The sequence below is a fragment of the Stegostoma tigrinum genome, chromosome 10 (genome assembly GCF_030684315.1).
Source record: "Stegostoma tigrinum isolate sSteTig4 chromosome 10, sSteTig4.hap1, whole genome shotgun sequence".
NCBI classification, from domain to species: Eukaryota; Metazoa; Chordata; class Chondrichthyes; order Orectolobiformes; family Stegostomatidae; genus Stegostoma; species Stegostoma tigrinum.
The window spans coordinates 45,256,661-45,275,509 of NC_081363.1; the positions used below are offsets into that span (position 1 = coordinate 45,256,661).

General features: G+C 39.7%; 1 protein-coding gene across 4 annotated transcripts in view; it reads left to right on the forward strand.

The window, feature by feature from the left end:
* frmd6 (FERM domain containing 6) overlaps nt 1-5,399 on the forward strand; it is a 188,603-nt gene extending 183,204 nt beyond the window's left edge. For all 4 annotated transcript variants that reach the window (XM_048537817.2, XM_048537816.2, XM_048537819.2 and 1 more), the window contains one exon: nt 1,126-5,399. In XM_048537817.2, the coding sequence (XP_048393774.1) occupies nt 1,126-1,413 (288 nt within the window). In that variant the 3' untranslated portion in view covers nt 1,414-5,399. The remainder of the gene's footprint in view (nt 1-1,125) is intronic.
* The last annotated feature ends 13,450 nt before the right edge of the window (nt 5,400-18,849 follow it).

The following is an 18,849-nucleotide window of genomic DNA, read 5'->3' on the forward strand; positions in this document are numbered from 1 at the left end:
GAAGCTCACTGCTTGCATCTGTGATTCTTCTCTTGGGCCAGTAACCTTATTACTTTTCAAAAAATCAACTACTATGATTTATGCAGAGCTGCATGATGATAGAGAATTACTAGTGACGTGAGCCTCAGCCAGATCTTTTCACAATAATCCATGCGTATTAGCATGCAACAGTAGCAGAGTAGGTCAACAGAAACACTGGCTTTCATTCTAACCCAACCCACCCAGTGAAAATAGAATGAGTGAGAGGTTTACAGTCGCAACAATCAATATATTCTCCTACTCCCCGAATTCACTGCTATATTAAGTTCAGGTGGAGTTAAATTCAGTATGCACCTGCCAAACATAGGCAGGTATCTCATGAAGAAATTCAAATCGGAGTCAGATTGTGTCATTTGGATCCCAGTACCAAAGTAACTGGAAAGGTCTAAAGTTTCATCTGGCAGCAAGTGCAGAGCAAAACTTGAAGCAGCTTTAAATCATGTCTAACCAATGCCACTTTTGCAATGCTCTGAACATAATGACAAGTGAATGCAGTGCTTGGTGGTGCACAGCTATCTGCTAATAGGCAAGTCTACAAAAACGTATATTCCCAAAAAGCAGTACTTAACATGTTGGACCTTCATCTCTCTCCCACCTGCACGCACTCAGTAGATCCAGACAAAGCCACAACATTTAATAGTGAACTTAAAGCTGAAGTGTGCATTATAGTTGAAGTACTGGCACGGGACAGTCAGACACCCAAAAATATTAATTAACATCCAAACTGGGTGATTTTATCTATTCATTTGGCTATTCTCCTTTAGATCAACTTAATTGTATGTATACAGTATGTAGTCATGTTTGTATCCACAAACCTTCAGTGCTTGTACACCTTGAGGTCTAGCTGAAACACTGTTTCCAAACATTAGATTTACCTATTTTCTAGAATTAAAAGTTCAGCTATTCAATTGAATTTGACAAACATCTACTGTATGCAAAGAGTTACCTGTCCAAGAGTTACCTTTCTGTAAATTTATTTGCAAAATGTTTTTGTAGAGATTTGCTTAGCAGTGACTTCTGATCAATTAAAGTTTTGAAGTTAATTGAGTGAAATGGTGCCTAATATTTTGGTATTGTTATGTACAGCCTGTATGCAGAAAACCAAAGACCTCCACTGACCGGCATAGCCAAAGCTTGGATGACATTCGTCTTTATCAGAAGGACTTTATGGACGTAGCCACCCTTTGCCAAGATGCTGCTCAGAGTTACACGTTTGGCTGTGCTCATAATCTGAATGAGGAACGTAATTGCTGTAACCGGTGCTTGGCAGAGCAGTACAATGCAACAAAGGAAACTTTCATTGTCAAACGAACAAGTAAATATTCATCTTTGGACCTTACAGCTGATGATTCTGTTCCTGAATTTGTGGTTTGAACATTTTTACTATGCATTAGTGATGTGTGCTGTAAGTCTGGCTGCCTACTGCATTCCAATGACCTTCCAAATCGACTGCCTACACTTCACTGTTGAGCTGAAAGACATTTTGTTTCAGTCACCCAAGGAACTGTTAGTTTATATTCTGCAGTTCTTCCATGTTTCTGAACAAAAACAACTTAGATAGCAATGGATGCCAAGAAGCCAAAGAAATATGTTAAGCAGGAGTCTAAAACAATGATAAGAAGATGTATATTTTTGAGAGTCAAAGAACGTTCAGTCACAGCAAGACAGTCAGAATTCTTTGCACATTGACTCTTCTGTGGAAAATTAAATCCATGGTGTTTGGAGTATTACAATTCAGTATTACACAAACAAAGTTCTTTCCAAACAAAACTTGTCTTTTTTTTTAATCAAGCAAATGTTATGTAGTAAAACATTAGGGTTTCTAACACTTGTGTGTTAGTGGCACCATTATTAATGTTGTTGATCAACTTCTTGAAAATGTTTCAGTTAAGGATGTAGTCTTGACCTTGGTACTGTGAACCTTGCAGTGTTGTGGCAGTTCCATTTTATTCCTGTACCTTTTTAGGTGCCTTTGTTTTACTTGTTGTCAGATGTATATGAGTGCAGTGACAATCAGAATCTTTCCTCAACTTGCACACTTTCATCCCCACCCATAAGACACAAAAAAGAAAATTACTATCTGGAGGGAAATGATTTGTCTCCTGCATAGGCAAGTAATTATATGGGGGATTGCATCTAAATTTGTTTTAGGTGAGGGGTGGGATTGTTGGCCTATTTGAATGTTCTTGCATTTAACTGGTAAATTCCATTGATTTTGAAGATGGGTGAAGGCTTTCTGTATATACCAGCAGATGACTGCAAGTGTGTGAGTTGAGAAATAGAGCCAGTTATAGTTTGCTGGTAGGTCAATGAAAGTATACACAAGTGGATAGCCTACTTGGCCTCTGAGTTCCAGTGTACCAAGGCACATATTCAAGTAAAGTACTTTTGAATACAGAACATTTGTATTCAAAGACATGCTATTTGTTTATATGCCGTTACTCAAGACATATGATTCTAAATTCATATTTCTGTTTAATTTGCTGTCAGATTGGTTTGAAAACTACAATTTGCATTGATTTTCAATTTAAATTCCAGCGTTGTACTTTAAATATGATGCAACATATAAGTCGAGCAATTTTTTTTTTCCAAGCATCATCGTCAACAATGATAATGTCCCACATACGTGAGAGGGTTCCCAGCTGCAGGACAACGGTTGTAATAATATATCATTTAACAGCCATTGGTATCCATCAAGCTTTACTTGCAGTATGAGTACAATAGATGACAAGGGAATTAATAGATTACATTATAGGAATTTCATTTTTAATTTCATTAAGACAGTAACATTTACATTGTGGCTGACACACAAATTAGCTTCGAGGTGAACCAGCTTTGTTGTTAAATGGATAATTTTTCAAGCTGATACATAGTACTTTACAATACATTATAGATGGCAATATTTTAACATTTAGCAGCATTTTTGCAACTGGAAGTTTCTTAAAATATTTTTTGATATGGAACATGTTTCTATGGTATTTTTATATAACTGATATTTTTACATGAAATTATATTAATCAAGTAGTTGTCAAGAGCAGTGCAATTTTTAACAGTATTATGGCAGTTAGCAGTACTGGAAGCAGTATTATAAACTGATAATGTCATTAGGTTGATATTTGTAAATATATTTGTGTTTGGGTAAGTAAGTGGATTGGCCTTGTGAAAACTTTGGATTACTCTGTCCCTTCCCCACAGAAGCATTTTAATGAAGGTTACTTCATAAAGGATCATGACACAGTTTTACTGTGATTTAGTAATAATGATTCACCATTTTCAGTCACGTATCACAGAAGGCACTAATTACAGTATGTTGGGTTCACTAACAAGGTAGGCATAGTTTAAGGTTTTCATCAGGCTCTGTAGATGTTTTAATTCTGTGCTACCTTAAACCTCCTTCTGATGAGATTATTAAGGTAACGATTGAATAATAACAAACTTGTTTCATTATATTCATAGAATGTGGGCAGTACTGGCTAGGCCAGTATTTATTGACCCTGTCTCTAATGGTCCTGGAGAAGGTAGGAATTAACAATAAGCATTATTTTAAAATATTATATTACATTCTTTTGGGTATCCACTTTAGATTCAATCTGTAGCTGCAGTCTGAAAATGCAATTATTAAATTCTCCAAAATAGTTTACTTATTGCTGAAGAATATTATGGCATTTTAGCCACATTAGCAGAAATCCTTTGTTAATTAACCACATCCTTTTAAATGGAGGCTTAAAGAAATCCACATCAGATTTTTGAAATAGCGTAATTCCATATTGCAGTTATATGAGGGATACAAAAGAGGCTGGTTATCCTCAGGTTAAGCTTGTAATAAAAATCAACATGGCACAGACTTCGTCCCACATTATACTAATAAGAGCAGCAGGTTTACCACATTGAAATCCCATCTGCTCCATGATGATGGGGCAAAGGAGAGCAAAACTGGATGACCGGTGATGCAGTTATTTGCATAAATATGGAGATCAATAAAATCTGTGTTTCCAAAGATCAAGTCTATCAATTAGTCTTTCACATGCATGTTTGTGACAGTGGGTTCATGTGTCCACAGAATCCCATTAATGCTAAATTTTCCTATCAACAATGTCCCAGAATCAAACAACAATTTCATGACAACGGGTTGTCATTAGCTAATGCTTGTAGTAAATCATCAGTAGAAACCAATTATTACACTATTTAGTGTGAATATTTTTTAAAGGCATGAATGATTTATATTGTATGCACAGTTCCATTTAGCAGAGCTATGAGAATTAGAAAAGCACAGAAGAAACTGATTATAAGTCAATTCACTTGTGTTTGACATACCACTCATGCCATTGATCATTTGTGCAGAAGTAAAATAAACATCACTGTTGACAGTTTATGAAAACTCTATACTAACTGGCAATTTTCAGTTGGTCATAACTTCTGACACCTTAACATGCTTTTTATATTCAGCAATGTTAGGAGCTTTTAAGAATGTTCTTTCGGGATCTATGTTTCCAGAATTATCAGGGCCGACGCAGTGGCACACTATTTCGAAAGCTGATAATGATACGCTAGTTTACAGTGTTTGCTCTAATTGCCCTTATGCATGTGATTATTGGACATGTGCAAAATACCAATAATCTGTCCATCAGAAACAAGGAATTTCTGTCTTAATGTTTGTTATTGAAGAATCAATCTACCATATTGTAAAATGTTTAAACATTTTAATTCTCAATTAACCAATCAGAAAAAGAAAATAACAATCAATGCATTTGGTTTTAAATGAGGATTCTTATGATTATAAAGGGGGCTCACCTTTGACTGGAATAATGATCTTCCATAGCTAATTAAATTTTGAATGCATTGCTGTAACTAGGTAGACATTTAAAAGAGACTGTGGTACAAGGGTCCCTGGGTACGTCATCTTTAAATTTCTTAGTACTTTTTGAAATTTAACAGAGATGGACATTATGGCCAAGCGCTGCTTTGTCTTGAAAATTTTTGATGTATCCAGGCTTGATATTTTGCTCATACTTTTTATTGGCTTCATAGAACCTGGGCTTTACACCATCCTAATGTCCAGCAACATCTGGAACCATACTGAAATATCGCATTGGTTATTTATTCCAAAATAGGTTTTACACATTCATTTAAAAAGGCCAATTTTTCAGCAGCATAGTAAAAATTGTTATCTTCCATATTCTTTAATGTAATAATTGCACAAACTGTAAAATCCTTTCTGTGAAAGGTGCTCCTGTCAAAATATGTAAAGTAAGATAACATTGTGCAACCTGCAATTGAATTACTTTGGTAGAATGAAGTCCAATGTGTACCTTCAAGGTACAAATGCCAAAATATAATAAAAGCAACTTTGTTTAAATGTATTACTGTTCTATGTATTAATTTTAAGTTGTCAAGATTGTAATTGAAATTCTGTTATGGATTATTGGATGCTGCTTTTTGCGTCCCAGGGGATTGTCACTACAATCTCCCACATCGGTTGATCAGTCCTTGCAGGAGCTTAATTAGCATGTGGAAGAAGATGATATGGTATTTTCCTATTCTCAATTCTAAGACTAGGATGTGACTAGAATGATTGGCACACAGAAGTTTAGAGCTCAGATTGTACAGTGTGTCTATCTGTCATTGATTGAAAGGTGCGAGAAAACTTGCTTTAATTTAACAACTTAAACCCTTGGCCTCCTCCAAAAACTTCAGCTTTAAAAATATGTACTGGAATTTTGGAGAATTATCTATTTTGACAAGTAGTAGTTAAATTTCCAGTGGTTCTGTGCAAGACAATTTTTGCTAGCCTACACCTTTCTCAATTTTAGTAGAAACATGAGATTAAACTAGAAACCATATACTGTACTGTAACATAGGTAGACAATGACCTAGTGGTATTGGCGCCTAACTATTAATCAGCAAACTTGGGTAATGTTCTGGTGACCTGGATTTGAATCCTGCCATGGCAATTGGTGGAATTTTATTTCAATTTTTAAAAAAATCTGCAATTATGAATCTACTGGTAACCATGAAAACATCGCCAATTGTTGGGCAAAAGCCTAACTGGCATCACTAATGCCCTACAGGAAGGAAATCTACCATACTCGTGTTGGTCTGGCTTGCATGTGACGTCAGACCTGCAGCAAACCTGTTGTTTACTCATAACTTCCATTTGAAATGTCCTAACAAGCCACTCAGTTCAAGGGCAGCCAGGAATGGGGAATAAATGCTGACCAGCCAGTGACGTCCACATCATGCAAGTGAATCTAAAAAAAATTAATTCATCCATGTTTACTGACCATTCGAGAAACTTAAAAATACAGAGATCTAGATAAATTTTCAATGAATTTCCTGGTTTAGAATGTGAAATCCGTGATCCTTATCAATAAAAAATCAGCTAGAGGGGCCACTATTAAGATAGCAGTTTTTGTCTTAAATTCAGCCAATGGCATCTGCGGAGTTAATGTGTTTTAAGGAACTTTTTCATTGTAGCAGCTTTTGAACATTCAGCCCCTTACTAAAACACCTTGTACAGGCAAAGTTTGGAGATATGACAGCTAAAGCTTTTGATAATATGGTAGAAGACAGTATGAAAATTCTGGGGTTTTAGTAGTGGAAGTAAAGAGAAACTATTTCTTCTGAAAAATGGATCTGAAACCAGAGGTCATAGATTTAAAATAATTGGCAACAAAATGAGTGGAGAAATAGATGTCTTTGCCTACACAGAGGGTTGTTAATCCCTGGAATACAAGGGTAATGATAAGAGATTGCAGAGGAACTTTCAAAAGTCGATTAGATGTGTCCCTCAAGAGGACTAATTTGAAAGGCTTTTGGAAGAATGTTGGAATGTGGGACTAAACTAGGCAACGCTTTCAGAGTACTGAAGGTTACACCCACGTCATCCTGTAAGAAAAACAAAGCACATTGATTCAATTTCTGTCTGAAACCAAATAAAAGCAGCCGAAATGGAAAATATTGACGAAAAGTGTTTCTAAGAATTCTATGGCTCAAAGTGAAAATGATGTCCTTATAAAATCTGCTGTAATCATGCAGTTTCTAAGAAATAATTACTATATCCACATATGGCGAATCAACATGTCAGTTGTTTCATCCCGAAATGGAATGAAAAGCTCCCTCTCTATTTCAAAAACTAATATTGATGTTAACCTCAAAGAACAACCTTTTGCTGGACCATTGCGTTAATACAATTGCATTATTGGAGCCTCTTGAAATTGACTAAAAAATAGTATAGTGCTGAGGATTTCATTTGTCTTTGGGCCCACAGCACTCAAGAAATGAATTAAAATTATCCAAACGTATCTCATGTAGGATGTCTACAAAAGAGTATTCTGAATCATAATCCATTCAATTCACATTACCTGATTTGTTTGTATTCTTGCTTGAGAATTGATGGTGGACCTACTAAAAAAAACATAGAGTTGAAATACAATAGCCATGAATTGCATTCATCCTGGAGCATTCCAGTGTGTCAGTTACATTTAAATATAGCACAGACTAGGCAGAAGGTAATTACTGCACAGGACGGGCCAGAATGATCCAGCTCAGAATAAGAGACCCCAGATCCTGCATGTACTCAAAGCCATGTTACAACACGGGTTGTGATAAAGCGCATCACATGACTGCTGAAAGACAGCTTTCACTGTCTGGAGGTACCATGCAGCTGTCACAGAGCAGAGGCAGGACTTGTGCAGCAGTAGATCATCTCCTCCTCACCATGATGAGGGCATTGCCCTTGCCAACAGCTATATGGTGAGGAGGAAGAGAAGGCAAATAGGTGCCAATCACCAAGGTATTGGCTGTGGTTGACTATCCAAGTGTGAAACCAAAAAGTGCAACCTCAAGATGCCATTCACTAACTATTCCTCATCTTCTTCATGCCTCCACCCAACCATGCTTGAGCACAATACTGAAATAAAAGCCAACCCTAAATAAATGTTCTAAACCAAATGTACAAATCAAAGCATTCCATACAGTATGTTCCATATCATACTGCACAGCAGCCCAGTCAATCTTGCTCCCTTGCTCTGTCCCTGTAACCTTTATTTACTCTCAGAGCCCATCTGGTTTCATTCATTGCCTCTGCTTCTATCCTCTAGTAGGCAGGCAGTTACAAGTCATTTTCATGCACTGCAATAAAAATCTTCCTCAGATCTTCCCTGTGTCCGTTGCATAAAATGTACAGAGACTAATGGAAAGTTATTCAATTAAGTTGTGATGAAGTATGGTGGGGTCAGGGTTGTGTGGAACATGGTCATCAGCACAGAACAGTTGAGCTCACTGCACCTTCAATGCCAAAACAAATGGCTGCACAGATTTGAGCTCTGACTTTAAGACAATAGGAACTCGAGCTCCAGGAACATCCTCCACGTGTTTGTTTGTGAACATGTTCAGCTGAACATGGGGCAATCCTGTTAAAAAAGGGTAGTGTTATCTGAGTTCAGGGGCCCGACAAGGCATGGGCATCAGTTATTAGCATACATACCTCCTCCCCTCCCAGGCCCTGAGAAGGAAGCTTTCTGAATTGTTGCCGTGAATCTTGTAGATGATACAGACAATTGCTCCTGAGCATCAACAGAGGGAACAAATGTTGAAGGTGTTGGATGTCATGTCAATCAAGCAAGCTGCTTTGTCCTGGATGTTATAAAGCTGCCTAAGAACTGCCCATATCCAGGCAAATGAAGATTATTTCTTCTCACTCCTGACTCTTACATTGTGAGTTGTGGATAGTTTTTGGAGAATCAGGAATTCAGTTACTCAGCACAGAATTTCTTATCTCTAACCTGTACTTGTAGCTACACCATTTATAGAGCTGGTCTAATTTAGTTTCTGGTCAATAATAATCCCCAGAATGTTGACAGTGGGTTTCAGGGATGGTAATGCTATAGAATGCTAAGAGGAAATGATTTATTGCACTCTTTTTAGGGATTGTCATTGCCTGGCCCTTGTGTGACATGACTGTTTCTTACCACTCATTAGGCCAAGAATGAATATTGTCCAGGTTTTACTGAATTTGGACATGGACTGCTTCAGTATCTGAGGAATTACAAATAGAGCTGAACATTGTGCAATCATCAGTGAGCATCCCCACTTCTGACCCTGTAATGGAGGGAAGGCCATTGATGAAGCAGCTGAAGATGGTTGGGTCTCAGGCCTGCAGAGATGACTTAGGACTGAGACGGTTAACCATAAACAACCACAATCATCTTTCTTTATGGTCAGTATGAGTCCAACCACTAAAGGTAGTTTTTCCTGATCACCATTGATTTCAGTTTTGTTGGGGCTCCTTGATGTCATGTTTGTCCAAATGCGGCTTGATATCAAGGGCAGTCATTGTCACATAAAACCATCAGATATAGGAAAGGAAATTAGGCCATTCGGCCCATCGAGTCTGTTCTGCCATTCAATCATAGGTGATAAGTTCCTCAATCCCATTCTCCTGCTTTCTCCCCGTAACCCTTGATCTCCTTGATAATCAAGAACCTCTCTATCTCAGTCTTAAATGTACTCAATGACCTGGCCTCCACAGCCTTATGTGGCAGTGAATTCTATAGATTCATCACTCTCTGGCTGAAGATGTTTCTCCTTATCTCTGTTCTAAAAGGTCCTAGTCTCTCCTACCATTGGAAGCATCTTCCCAACATCCACTCTGTTTAGGGCATTCAGTATTTTGTAAGTTTCAATTAGATCCGCTCTCATCCTTCAAAACTCCATTGTGTATAAAATCAGAGTCCTCAAATGTTCCTCATATGTCAAGCTTTTCACTCTTGGGACAATTCTCGTGAAACTCCTCTGAATCCGGTCCAGTGCCAGTACATCCTGAGAAAAGGGGCCCAAAACTGCACACAATACTCCAAATGTGGCCTGACCAGAGCGTTAGAAAGCCTCAGTAGTACATCCCTGATTTTATATTCAAGTCCTCTTAAAATAAATGCCAACATTGCATTTGCCTTCTTTACTACTGACTCAACCTGCAAGGTTACCTTGAAGGAATCCTGGACTAGAACTCCCAAGTCTCTTTGCACTTCAGACTTCCGAATATTCTCACCATTTAGAAAATAGTCCATCCTTTTATTCTTCTTACCAAAATGCATGACTTCACACTTTTCCACGTCGTACTCCATCTGCCACTTCTTTGCCCACTCTCCTAAACTACCCAAATCCTTCTGCAGCCTCCCCACCACCTCAATACTACCTGTCCCTCCACCTATCTTTTATCATCTGCAAACTTAGCCGGAACACCCTCAGTTCCTTCATTAGATCATTAATTTATAAAGTGAAAAGTTGTGGTCCCAACACTGACCCTTGCGGAACGCCACTCGTCACTGGCTGCCATCCTGAGATGGACCACTTTATCCCCACTCTCTGCTTTCTGCCAGACAGCCAATCTTCTATCCACGCTAGCACCTTGCCTCTAACACCATGGTCCCTTATCTTACTCAGCAGCCTCCTGCACACCACCTTGTCAAAGGCCTTCTTGAAGTCCAGGTAGATAACATCCATTGGCTCTCCTTGGTCTACCCTGCTTGTTACTTCCTCAAAAAATTCCAGCAAATTTATCAGACATAACTTCCCCTTGATGAAACCATGCTGACTTTGCTCTAATTTACTATATACTTCAAAATATTCATAAATCTCATCTTTCACAATGGAGCCCAAAATCTTACCCATGACTGAGGTTAGGCTAATCAGCCTAAAATTTTCCATCTTTTGCCTTCCTCCCTTTTTAAATAGGGGTGTCATGTTCGCAATTTTCCAGTCTTCTGGGACCCTCCCTGACTCTCATGATTCCTGAAAGATCACCACTAAAGCTTCCACTATCTCTTCAGCCATCTCCTTTAAAACTCTGGGGTGTAGTCCATCTTGTCCAGGTAATTTATCCACCTTCAGGCCAATCAGTTTTACTAGCACCTGTTCCTTGGAGATGGCTACCATACTCAGCTCTTCCCCCTGACTGTCTTGATTTTTTGGTATATTACTCGTGTCTTTCCACCGTGAAGATTTTAGAGGTGTTTGGTATGCAGTTCTATTTGACTAGTGTTAGTACCCCACTACCATACCAGCTCATGACTTTAAAACTAATAGCCAATAAGCAATGTTCTAATAAATCAACTGAGCCAGAAGAATAGTTTTAGAAACCCTTCCAGTTAGTTATTATTCTTGCCTCAGAGCAATATTTCTAGCACAGTTTCAATGGCACTAGAACCTTTGGCTCAATGAATAATGATTGGGGAGTTTAATTTTAAAGAGTCATTGTAATTTATACTGTGTAATTGTTAAATTTGCTTATGCTTTGTGAGCTGTGTGCATGCAAGTTTAGAATATATAAAAAGGTCACCCTAAATACAGATGAATAATTACCCAGATAAATTCAAATCGCTGGAATATTGAATATACCAGACTCTGAGTGGAATGACTCTAGACAACCATTGTAGGCAGAATTATAAAATGTCGCAACACCAAGGTATACATAGCAGCTTCTAGAGTTAAACAGAAAGAGCCAGTAGCCATGGATACACCTTCGCTGGTTTGTATAAGCTAATCAGAAATGAAGGAAATTCCTATATGTTAAGAACAGGTACAAGCAGGAACTGGCTTCAACATTAGAGGAGTGGCTCATGTTTCCCAGGTATTGCATTCAGGCTACAATCCAAGTCAGACGAGTATCAAATTTCCATTCTATACTATGTAACAAATCGAATGCTCTGAGAAAGAACATTTTCAGCACTTTCGTGTTATTCACTTTTAGGCAGTTGGGTCAATTGAAACCAGCCCTGCTTCATGCAACACTTACAGAAAGTGAAGAAACCAGTCTCAGGTCAAGTAATAGACTGGAATAATTTATGGATTTCAGCTTGAATTCTTCAGTTGTTTGGAAAGTGCTTAAAATATATTCCCTTTGGAGAAAATGTGACAACCAGTAACATGATTTCAAAAAAATCACAAAAACCTTTCATTAACATGTCTGGGGCAAGTGGATTGCATCTGTACGAACAATTAAGTGCAGCCTTCTCTAATCTGTCAGCTGGAAAGGGGAGTGGTCCACAGACAGCCCTTTGAGAGCAAAAGAAAAAAATTGACAATCATTCCTTTCCATCAAAATAAACAGAGCTACAAGACATCTTCAGGTCTGATGGGAGCCAGAATACTATGGATCCTTTTGAGATTTATCTTTGCTCAGCTGCTGCATGTTTCGTTAAGGTCTCTTAAGAGTTTATGGGCAGGTCTCTCATGGTGTGATGATAGCGTCCATACCTCTGAACCCGGAGGATCTGAATCCACTTACTCCAGCCCTTGTAATGACATCTCTAGAGAGGCTGATTAGAAGATATCTTGAGTTAATGGGTAGAATTCACAGGACAATCCTGGAACTATCAACACGCCTTATTAATTCTGAGACTGGGTGAAAGATCTACCGTTGGCCTTCCTAATGGGAAAATGACTGGATTCAGGAATGAATTTGTAATCTACACCCTGTGTAGGAGGTTTCGGGCTCAATATTGTTAGAATGTTGAAGTGTTTTTGGAAGAATGGCACATATTGAAATGTAAATGTAATTGTGCATTGATGTAATTCTGGTACGTTGAAGATACAAGTAGCCTAATTAAAAATGAGGTGCTTCTTCATTAACAAAGAAGACTTTTGTACTTGTCAACCATTTTAACTTGATCCTGAATGATGTGATTAGCCATTTAACAACTAATCAGAATTTGATTTGCAAGATAGTAGTAAAATGATTAAATATTCATTCTTACCTAGTACGCTAAGATTGCAATTTAATATGTTGCTATTTCCTTCATGTGACAATTACTAGCTTATTTTGGATTGCTGAAAATATGTTGTCAAAGCTTCTCATCTTGCATTTATCACAACAGATGTCAGTATACTGGGTAATAAAATGTGAGGCTGGATGAACACAGCAGGCCAAGCAGCATCTCAGGAGCACAAAAGCTGACGTTTCGGGCCTAGACCCTTCATCAGAGAGGGGGATGGGCAGAGGGAACTGGAATAAATAGGGAGAGAGGGGGAGGCGGACCGAAGATGGAGAGTAAAGAAGATAGGTGGAGAGAGTGTAGGTGGGGAGGTAGGGAGGGGATAGGTCAGTCCAGGGAAGACGGACAGGTCAAGGAGGTGGGATGAGGTTAGTAGGTAGCTGGGGGTGCGGCTTGGGATGGGAGGAAGGGATGGGTGAGAGGAAGAACCGGTTAGGGAGGCAGAGACAGGTTGGACTGGTTTTGGGATGCAGTGGGTGGGGGGGAAGAGCTGGGCTGGTTGTGTGGTGCAGTGGGGGGAGGGGACGAACTGGGCTGGTTTAGGGATGCAGTAGGGGAAGGGGAGATTTTGAAACTGGTGAAGTCCACATTGATACCATATGGCTGCAGGGTTCCCAGGCGGAATATGAGTTGCTGTTCCTGCAACCTTCGGGTGGCATCATTGTGGCAGTGCAGGAGGCCCATGATGGACATGTCATCTAGAGAATGGGAGGGGGAGTGGAAATGGTTTGCGACTGGGAGGTGCAGTTGTTTGTTGCGGACTGAGCGGAGGTGTTCTGCAAAGCGGTCCCCAAGCCTCCGCTTAGTTTCCCCAATGTAGAGGAAGCCGCACCGGGTACAGTGGATGCAGTATACCACATTGGCAGATGTGCAGGTGAACCTCTGCTTAATGTGGAATGTCATCTTGGGGCCTGGGATGGGGGTGAGGGAGGAGGTGTGGGGACAAGTGTAGCCCAGTTCGTCCCCTCCCCCCACTGCACCACACAACCAGCCCAGCTCTTCCCCCCCACCCACTGCATCCCAAAACCAGTCCAACCTGTCTCTGCCTCCCTAACCGGTTCTTCCTCTCACCCATCCCTTCCTCCCACCCCAAGCCGCACCCCCAGCTACCTACTAACCTCATCCCACCTCCTTGACCTGTCCGTCTTCCCTGGACTGACCTATCCCCTCCCTACCTCCCCACCTACACTCTCTCCACCTATCTTCTTTACTCTCCATCTTCGGTCCGCCTCCCCCTCTCTCCCTATTTATTCCAGTTCCCTCTCCCCATCCCCCTCTCTGATGAAGGGTCTAGGCCCGAAACGTCAGCTTTTGTGCTCCTGAGATGCTGCTTGGCCTGCTGTGTTCATCCAGCCTCACATTTTATTATCTTGGAATTCTCCAGCATCTGCAGTTCCCATTATCTCAGTATACTGGGAGTTGGGGGAATCATGTTGAGGCTGTATAGGACATCGGTTAGGCCACTTTTGGAATATTGCATTCAGTTCTGGTGTCCCTGCAGTAAGAAAGATATTGTAAAACTTGAAGGTGTTCAGAGAAGATTTACAAGGATGTTGCCAGGGTTGGAAGGTTTGAGCTATAGGGAGAGGCTGAATAGGCTGGGATAATAGGAGATAACAAGGTGTGGAGCTGGAGGAACACAGCAGGCCAGGCAGGATCAGAGGACCAAGAAAGCTGGTGTTGGGGCACTTCTTTAGAAATGGGTGAGGGGAAGGGGGCTCTGAAATAAATAGAGAGGGGGGCCATGATAGAAGGTGGATAGTGGAGCAGATAGGTGGGAAGGAAGATGGACAGGTCAAGGAGGTGGGGATGAAGCTAGTAAAAGTGAGTGTAGGTAGGAAGTGGGGATGGGGGTTGGTCACTGAGGTGGGAGGAGTGGATAGGTGGGAGAGAAGATGGACAGGTCACAGGCTGGAATAGGCTAGGACTACTTTCTCTGGAGTGTTGGAAGCTGAGAGGTGACCTTATGAAAATTTATAAAATCATGAGGGGCATGGATTGGGTGAATAGCCAAGGCCTATTCCTTGGGATAGTGGAGTCCAAAACTAGAGGGCCTAGGTTTAAGGTGAGAGGGGAAAGATTTAGGAAGGACCTAAGGGGCAGCTTTTTAACACAGAGGGTGGTGCATGTATGGAATGAACTGCTAGAGGGAGTGGTGGAGTCTGGTACAATTACAACATTTAAAAGGCATCTGAATGGGTATATGAACAGGAAGATTTAGAGAGATCTGGGACAAATGCTATCAAATGGGACTAGATTAATTTAGGATATCTGGTCAGCATGAATAAGTTGGACAGAAGGGTCTGTTTCCATTCTGTGTTGCTCTATTACTCTGAGATTCTATACTAATTATAAAGGGAACAACAAGTTATATTTCATGAGAAAAGGGGTACTGGCAACTAGACTCTGATTGACATCTGCTATGGAGAATGCTCCAGAAAATAGTTTTAGTTCTTTCACAGGATATGACCACCTCACTACAGAACCACCATTTGTTGTCCATCCTTACTACCATTGAACTGAGTGGCTTGCTGGGCCAGTTCAGGATCAATAGGTTTAGAGGCACATGTAGGCCAATCCAATTAAGAATGACAGATTTCTTTCCTTAAAAGCCGCTCGTGAAGTAGGTGAATTTTTTACAACAGTTGATGGGAGTTTCATAGTCATCATTACTGAGACAAGTTCTCAATTTAAAACTTCAACTCAGTTTAAATTCCACCCACTGTAATGGCATTTTAACCCTGTGTCCAGGGATTGCTCGTCCACTGATATTCCCACTGTGCCACCATCTCCACAAGCTTTTGTTTATGTTTAAAAAAATGATAGGTTGACTCTGATTGATCGAAGTGTTGCCATAAGGAGCAATTTTCCCATACTTTTATTGAAAAAAGTACAAGGCCTGGGTAAGTTATCTATTTTTGCAAAGGACATGGCTCTGCATATGGATAAGTGTAGCTTTTAGCAAATATAATGAGCTATACTGGCAAGCCCAAATGATAATCTTAATTGATGGTCAATGTAATTTTTGGCACACTTGGGATTGTTTTGTGAATGCTATCCATTCATAGACTTATGTTTGCTATTAACAATATGTTCTGAGTTGTGAGAGCATTAATTGATTGAATACAGTAAATACTCTCACTTTTGGAAGCAGCTGAAGGAATATAATGCTTGAAATCATTTCCGAGTCTGTGGAAGGGCTTACTTACTTGCCAATACTAATTTGTATGGGAGGAAGGATGTTGTTTTGGCTTGCTGGCAGTATCCTGTTGTGGAAAATATCACATATTGCTACTGCATAGCAGCATCAGCACCAATGCCAGCTGCTGCTACTGCCAAAGAAACTTGTTGAACTTCCAGAGCAGGAAGTTGACCTCAACTGATTGTTGCAGACTAGCACATTCCAATTCCAGGACTACATGCTGAGGGATGCATTAAAGCTTGAGACAGCTGCTGCCGAGGTGCAGTGGGGAAAGGCCACCATCTGAGGTCTTTCTGTTTAAGTTAAATGGGATCTATTCAATTACTGGGCTCTCCCAGTGCTTCAAATATGTGAAAATATTATCCTGCACAAGTAAGAGATCCCTTTGGTTTTTTTATTGGATGAATTCAAACTCCAATATTTACTTGTTTCCTCATATGCTAATTTGCTTTAGCGACTATGTGCCTACATAAGGATATTTTATGGATAATTTACAGTTTTGAAATAAAAAAACCCAACTGTACAACAACTAGCATCACCGGTTCTTGATATATTTGAGACACATTACCTTTACAGATTAATCTAAGGTACATTTGGCACTTTGCAGGACTGAAAGTGACAGCCTTAGGCCTAACCATGAGCTTTTATGACAGATGACGAGTATCTTGTATTTCCGGTTGGACAGGTATTATCACACAAGATAGCTTATGTTTCATGTTTTGGGATCAAATTTGTACAGTGAGCAAATGTCTCCAAGTTCTCTTTACAAAGATGTAGGATGGATTCTCTTCAAATATAATCACACAGTTGTCTTTAAGGAGCCACCAATTTTATGGAAAAGGCACTTGATTATTACAATTGAACATAACTTAAAAATGCACAAGAGATGAGAACAGGACTAGACCATTCAGCCTGCCTGGTACTGCCATCCAATATGACCAGGGCTGATCTTTGAATTCGGCTCAACTTTCTTGTCATCTCCCTGTATCCCATGTTTTCCCAAGAGACCAAATGTCTCCCTATCCCAGCTTCAGCTATATTTAGTGATGGCTCAATCCTCTGAGGTTAAGAATTTCAAAGAATCACAATCTTTTGATCAAAAAATTTTCTACGCATTTCTTCTTAAATGATTGGCCCTCTTGTCCTGTGGCTGTTGTTGTGACCCAAGCTTCAGATTCCCTAGCTGGTGGAAACAAATTCTCGATCTTTATTTGTCAAATTCTTTCAAAATCTTGTAAGATTCATTAAGGTCATCTTTCATTCTTCTAAACTCTAAAGAACATAGACTCAATTTACTTGATGTATCATTCATAAGAAAATCCACATATTGCAGGAACCAATGGAGTGACTCATCACACACTGCCTCCGATGGAAGTAGATCTTTTCTTGTATGTGGAGACCAAAACTGCACACAGTATTCCAAATGCGGTGAACATCAAAGTTCATATATCTGTAAAACGTAGGAGCTGAAATAGGCCATTCAGGCACTTCAGTTTACTCTGCCACTCAATGACATTATGGCTGATCTGATAATCCTCAGTTTCACTTTCCTGCCTTTACCCCACAACCCTTGATTCTCTTGCTGATTAAAGATTAAAGTCACTCATCAGTAATATACTGCCCTTTTATATGTGATCATTATTTCCTGAGTTTTTTTTGTCCCACTGTAATGCTACTGTCAGGGGCCTATAGACTATTCCTACGAATGGCTTCTTTTCCTTTTGATTTATTACATCCACCCATATGGATTCTATAACTTATAATTCAAGATCGTTTTTCTCTTGTACTTATTCCATCACATATTATACCAACACTGCTAACCTACCACCCTCTCCTTCCTGCATGTCCTTTGAAAAGCCACACTCCCCTGTATATTTAGTTTCCAGCTTTGATCTCTTTGTAACCATGTCTCTGTCATGGTAATAAAATCACACCCATTAACCTGTGTTTGTGGGGTTAATTTGTCTATTTTGTTCTGAATACTATGCACATTCAAGTAAACAGCTATTAACCCTACCTTTTTCTAAAATAGTTTTTTCCCCTTTTTGATCCTATTTACAGCTGTTTTCTCTTTGTATGTATACTTTGTTCCGTCCTGTACTACTCAGGCTATTGTTAGCTAAATAACGGCCCTTAAATTCTGCCATATGCTCTTGCTTTGTAAGCCCGCATTTCCCCTCTCCCAACAACTGCACACCCCACCCCAATTAGTTTAAAGATCTCACTATGCCTTAGTTATACAATTCACCGAAATATTGATCCCAGTATTGTTCAAATGAAGCCCATGACACCAGAACAGCCTCCACCCATGACCATCCTGATGCCAGACCCCCACAAACGAAATCCTTTCACCCACAACAAACCTTTGAGTCCTGTATTTATTCCTTAATCAGAGATGATTACCTTGGAGGTTCTGCTTTTCAATTTATTTCCTCATTTCTCAAAGTCTTTCAACAAAGCCTCCTTTCTCACATTGCCAACATCATTGGTGCCAACATGGATGTTGATTACTTGATCCATTCCCACCCTTTACATTCTTATTTGGAGTCGACCCATGCAACTGCAAAAGGTCTGCTTTATGCTTTTACTCCAGTCCCTCTTTTACTCTGGTCCCTTTCCATTAAGCATTAACTTGCTGTCTTCCAATTTGCGGGTTGCAGTAGATTCTAGTGCTTTCTTGATGCCTCAAGTCAGATTAATTAGTATATTGTTCCCAGTTTTCTTGAATAGTGGCACTCTGTTTTCTAAATTTCAATTGGTTTGGACCAGTCCTGGATCCAAGGAATTTTGGAAAGTTATGGCCAGTGTATCGACAATCTTTCCAGTAGCTATCTC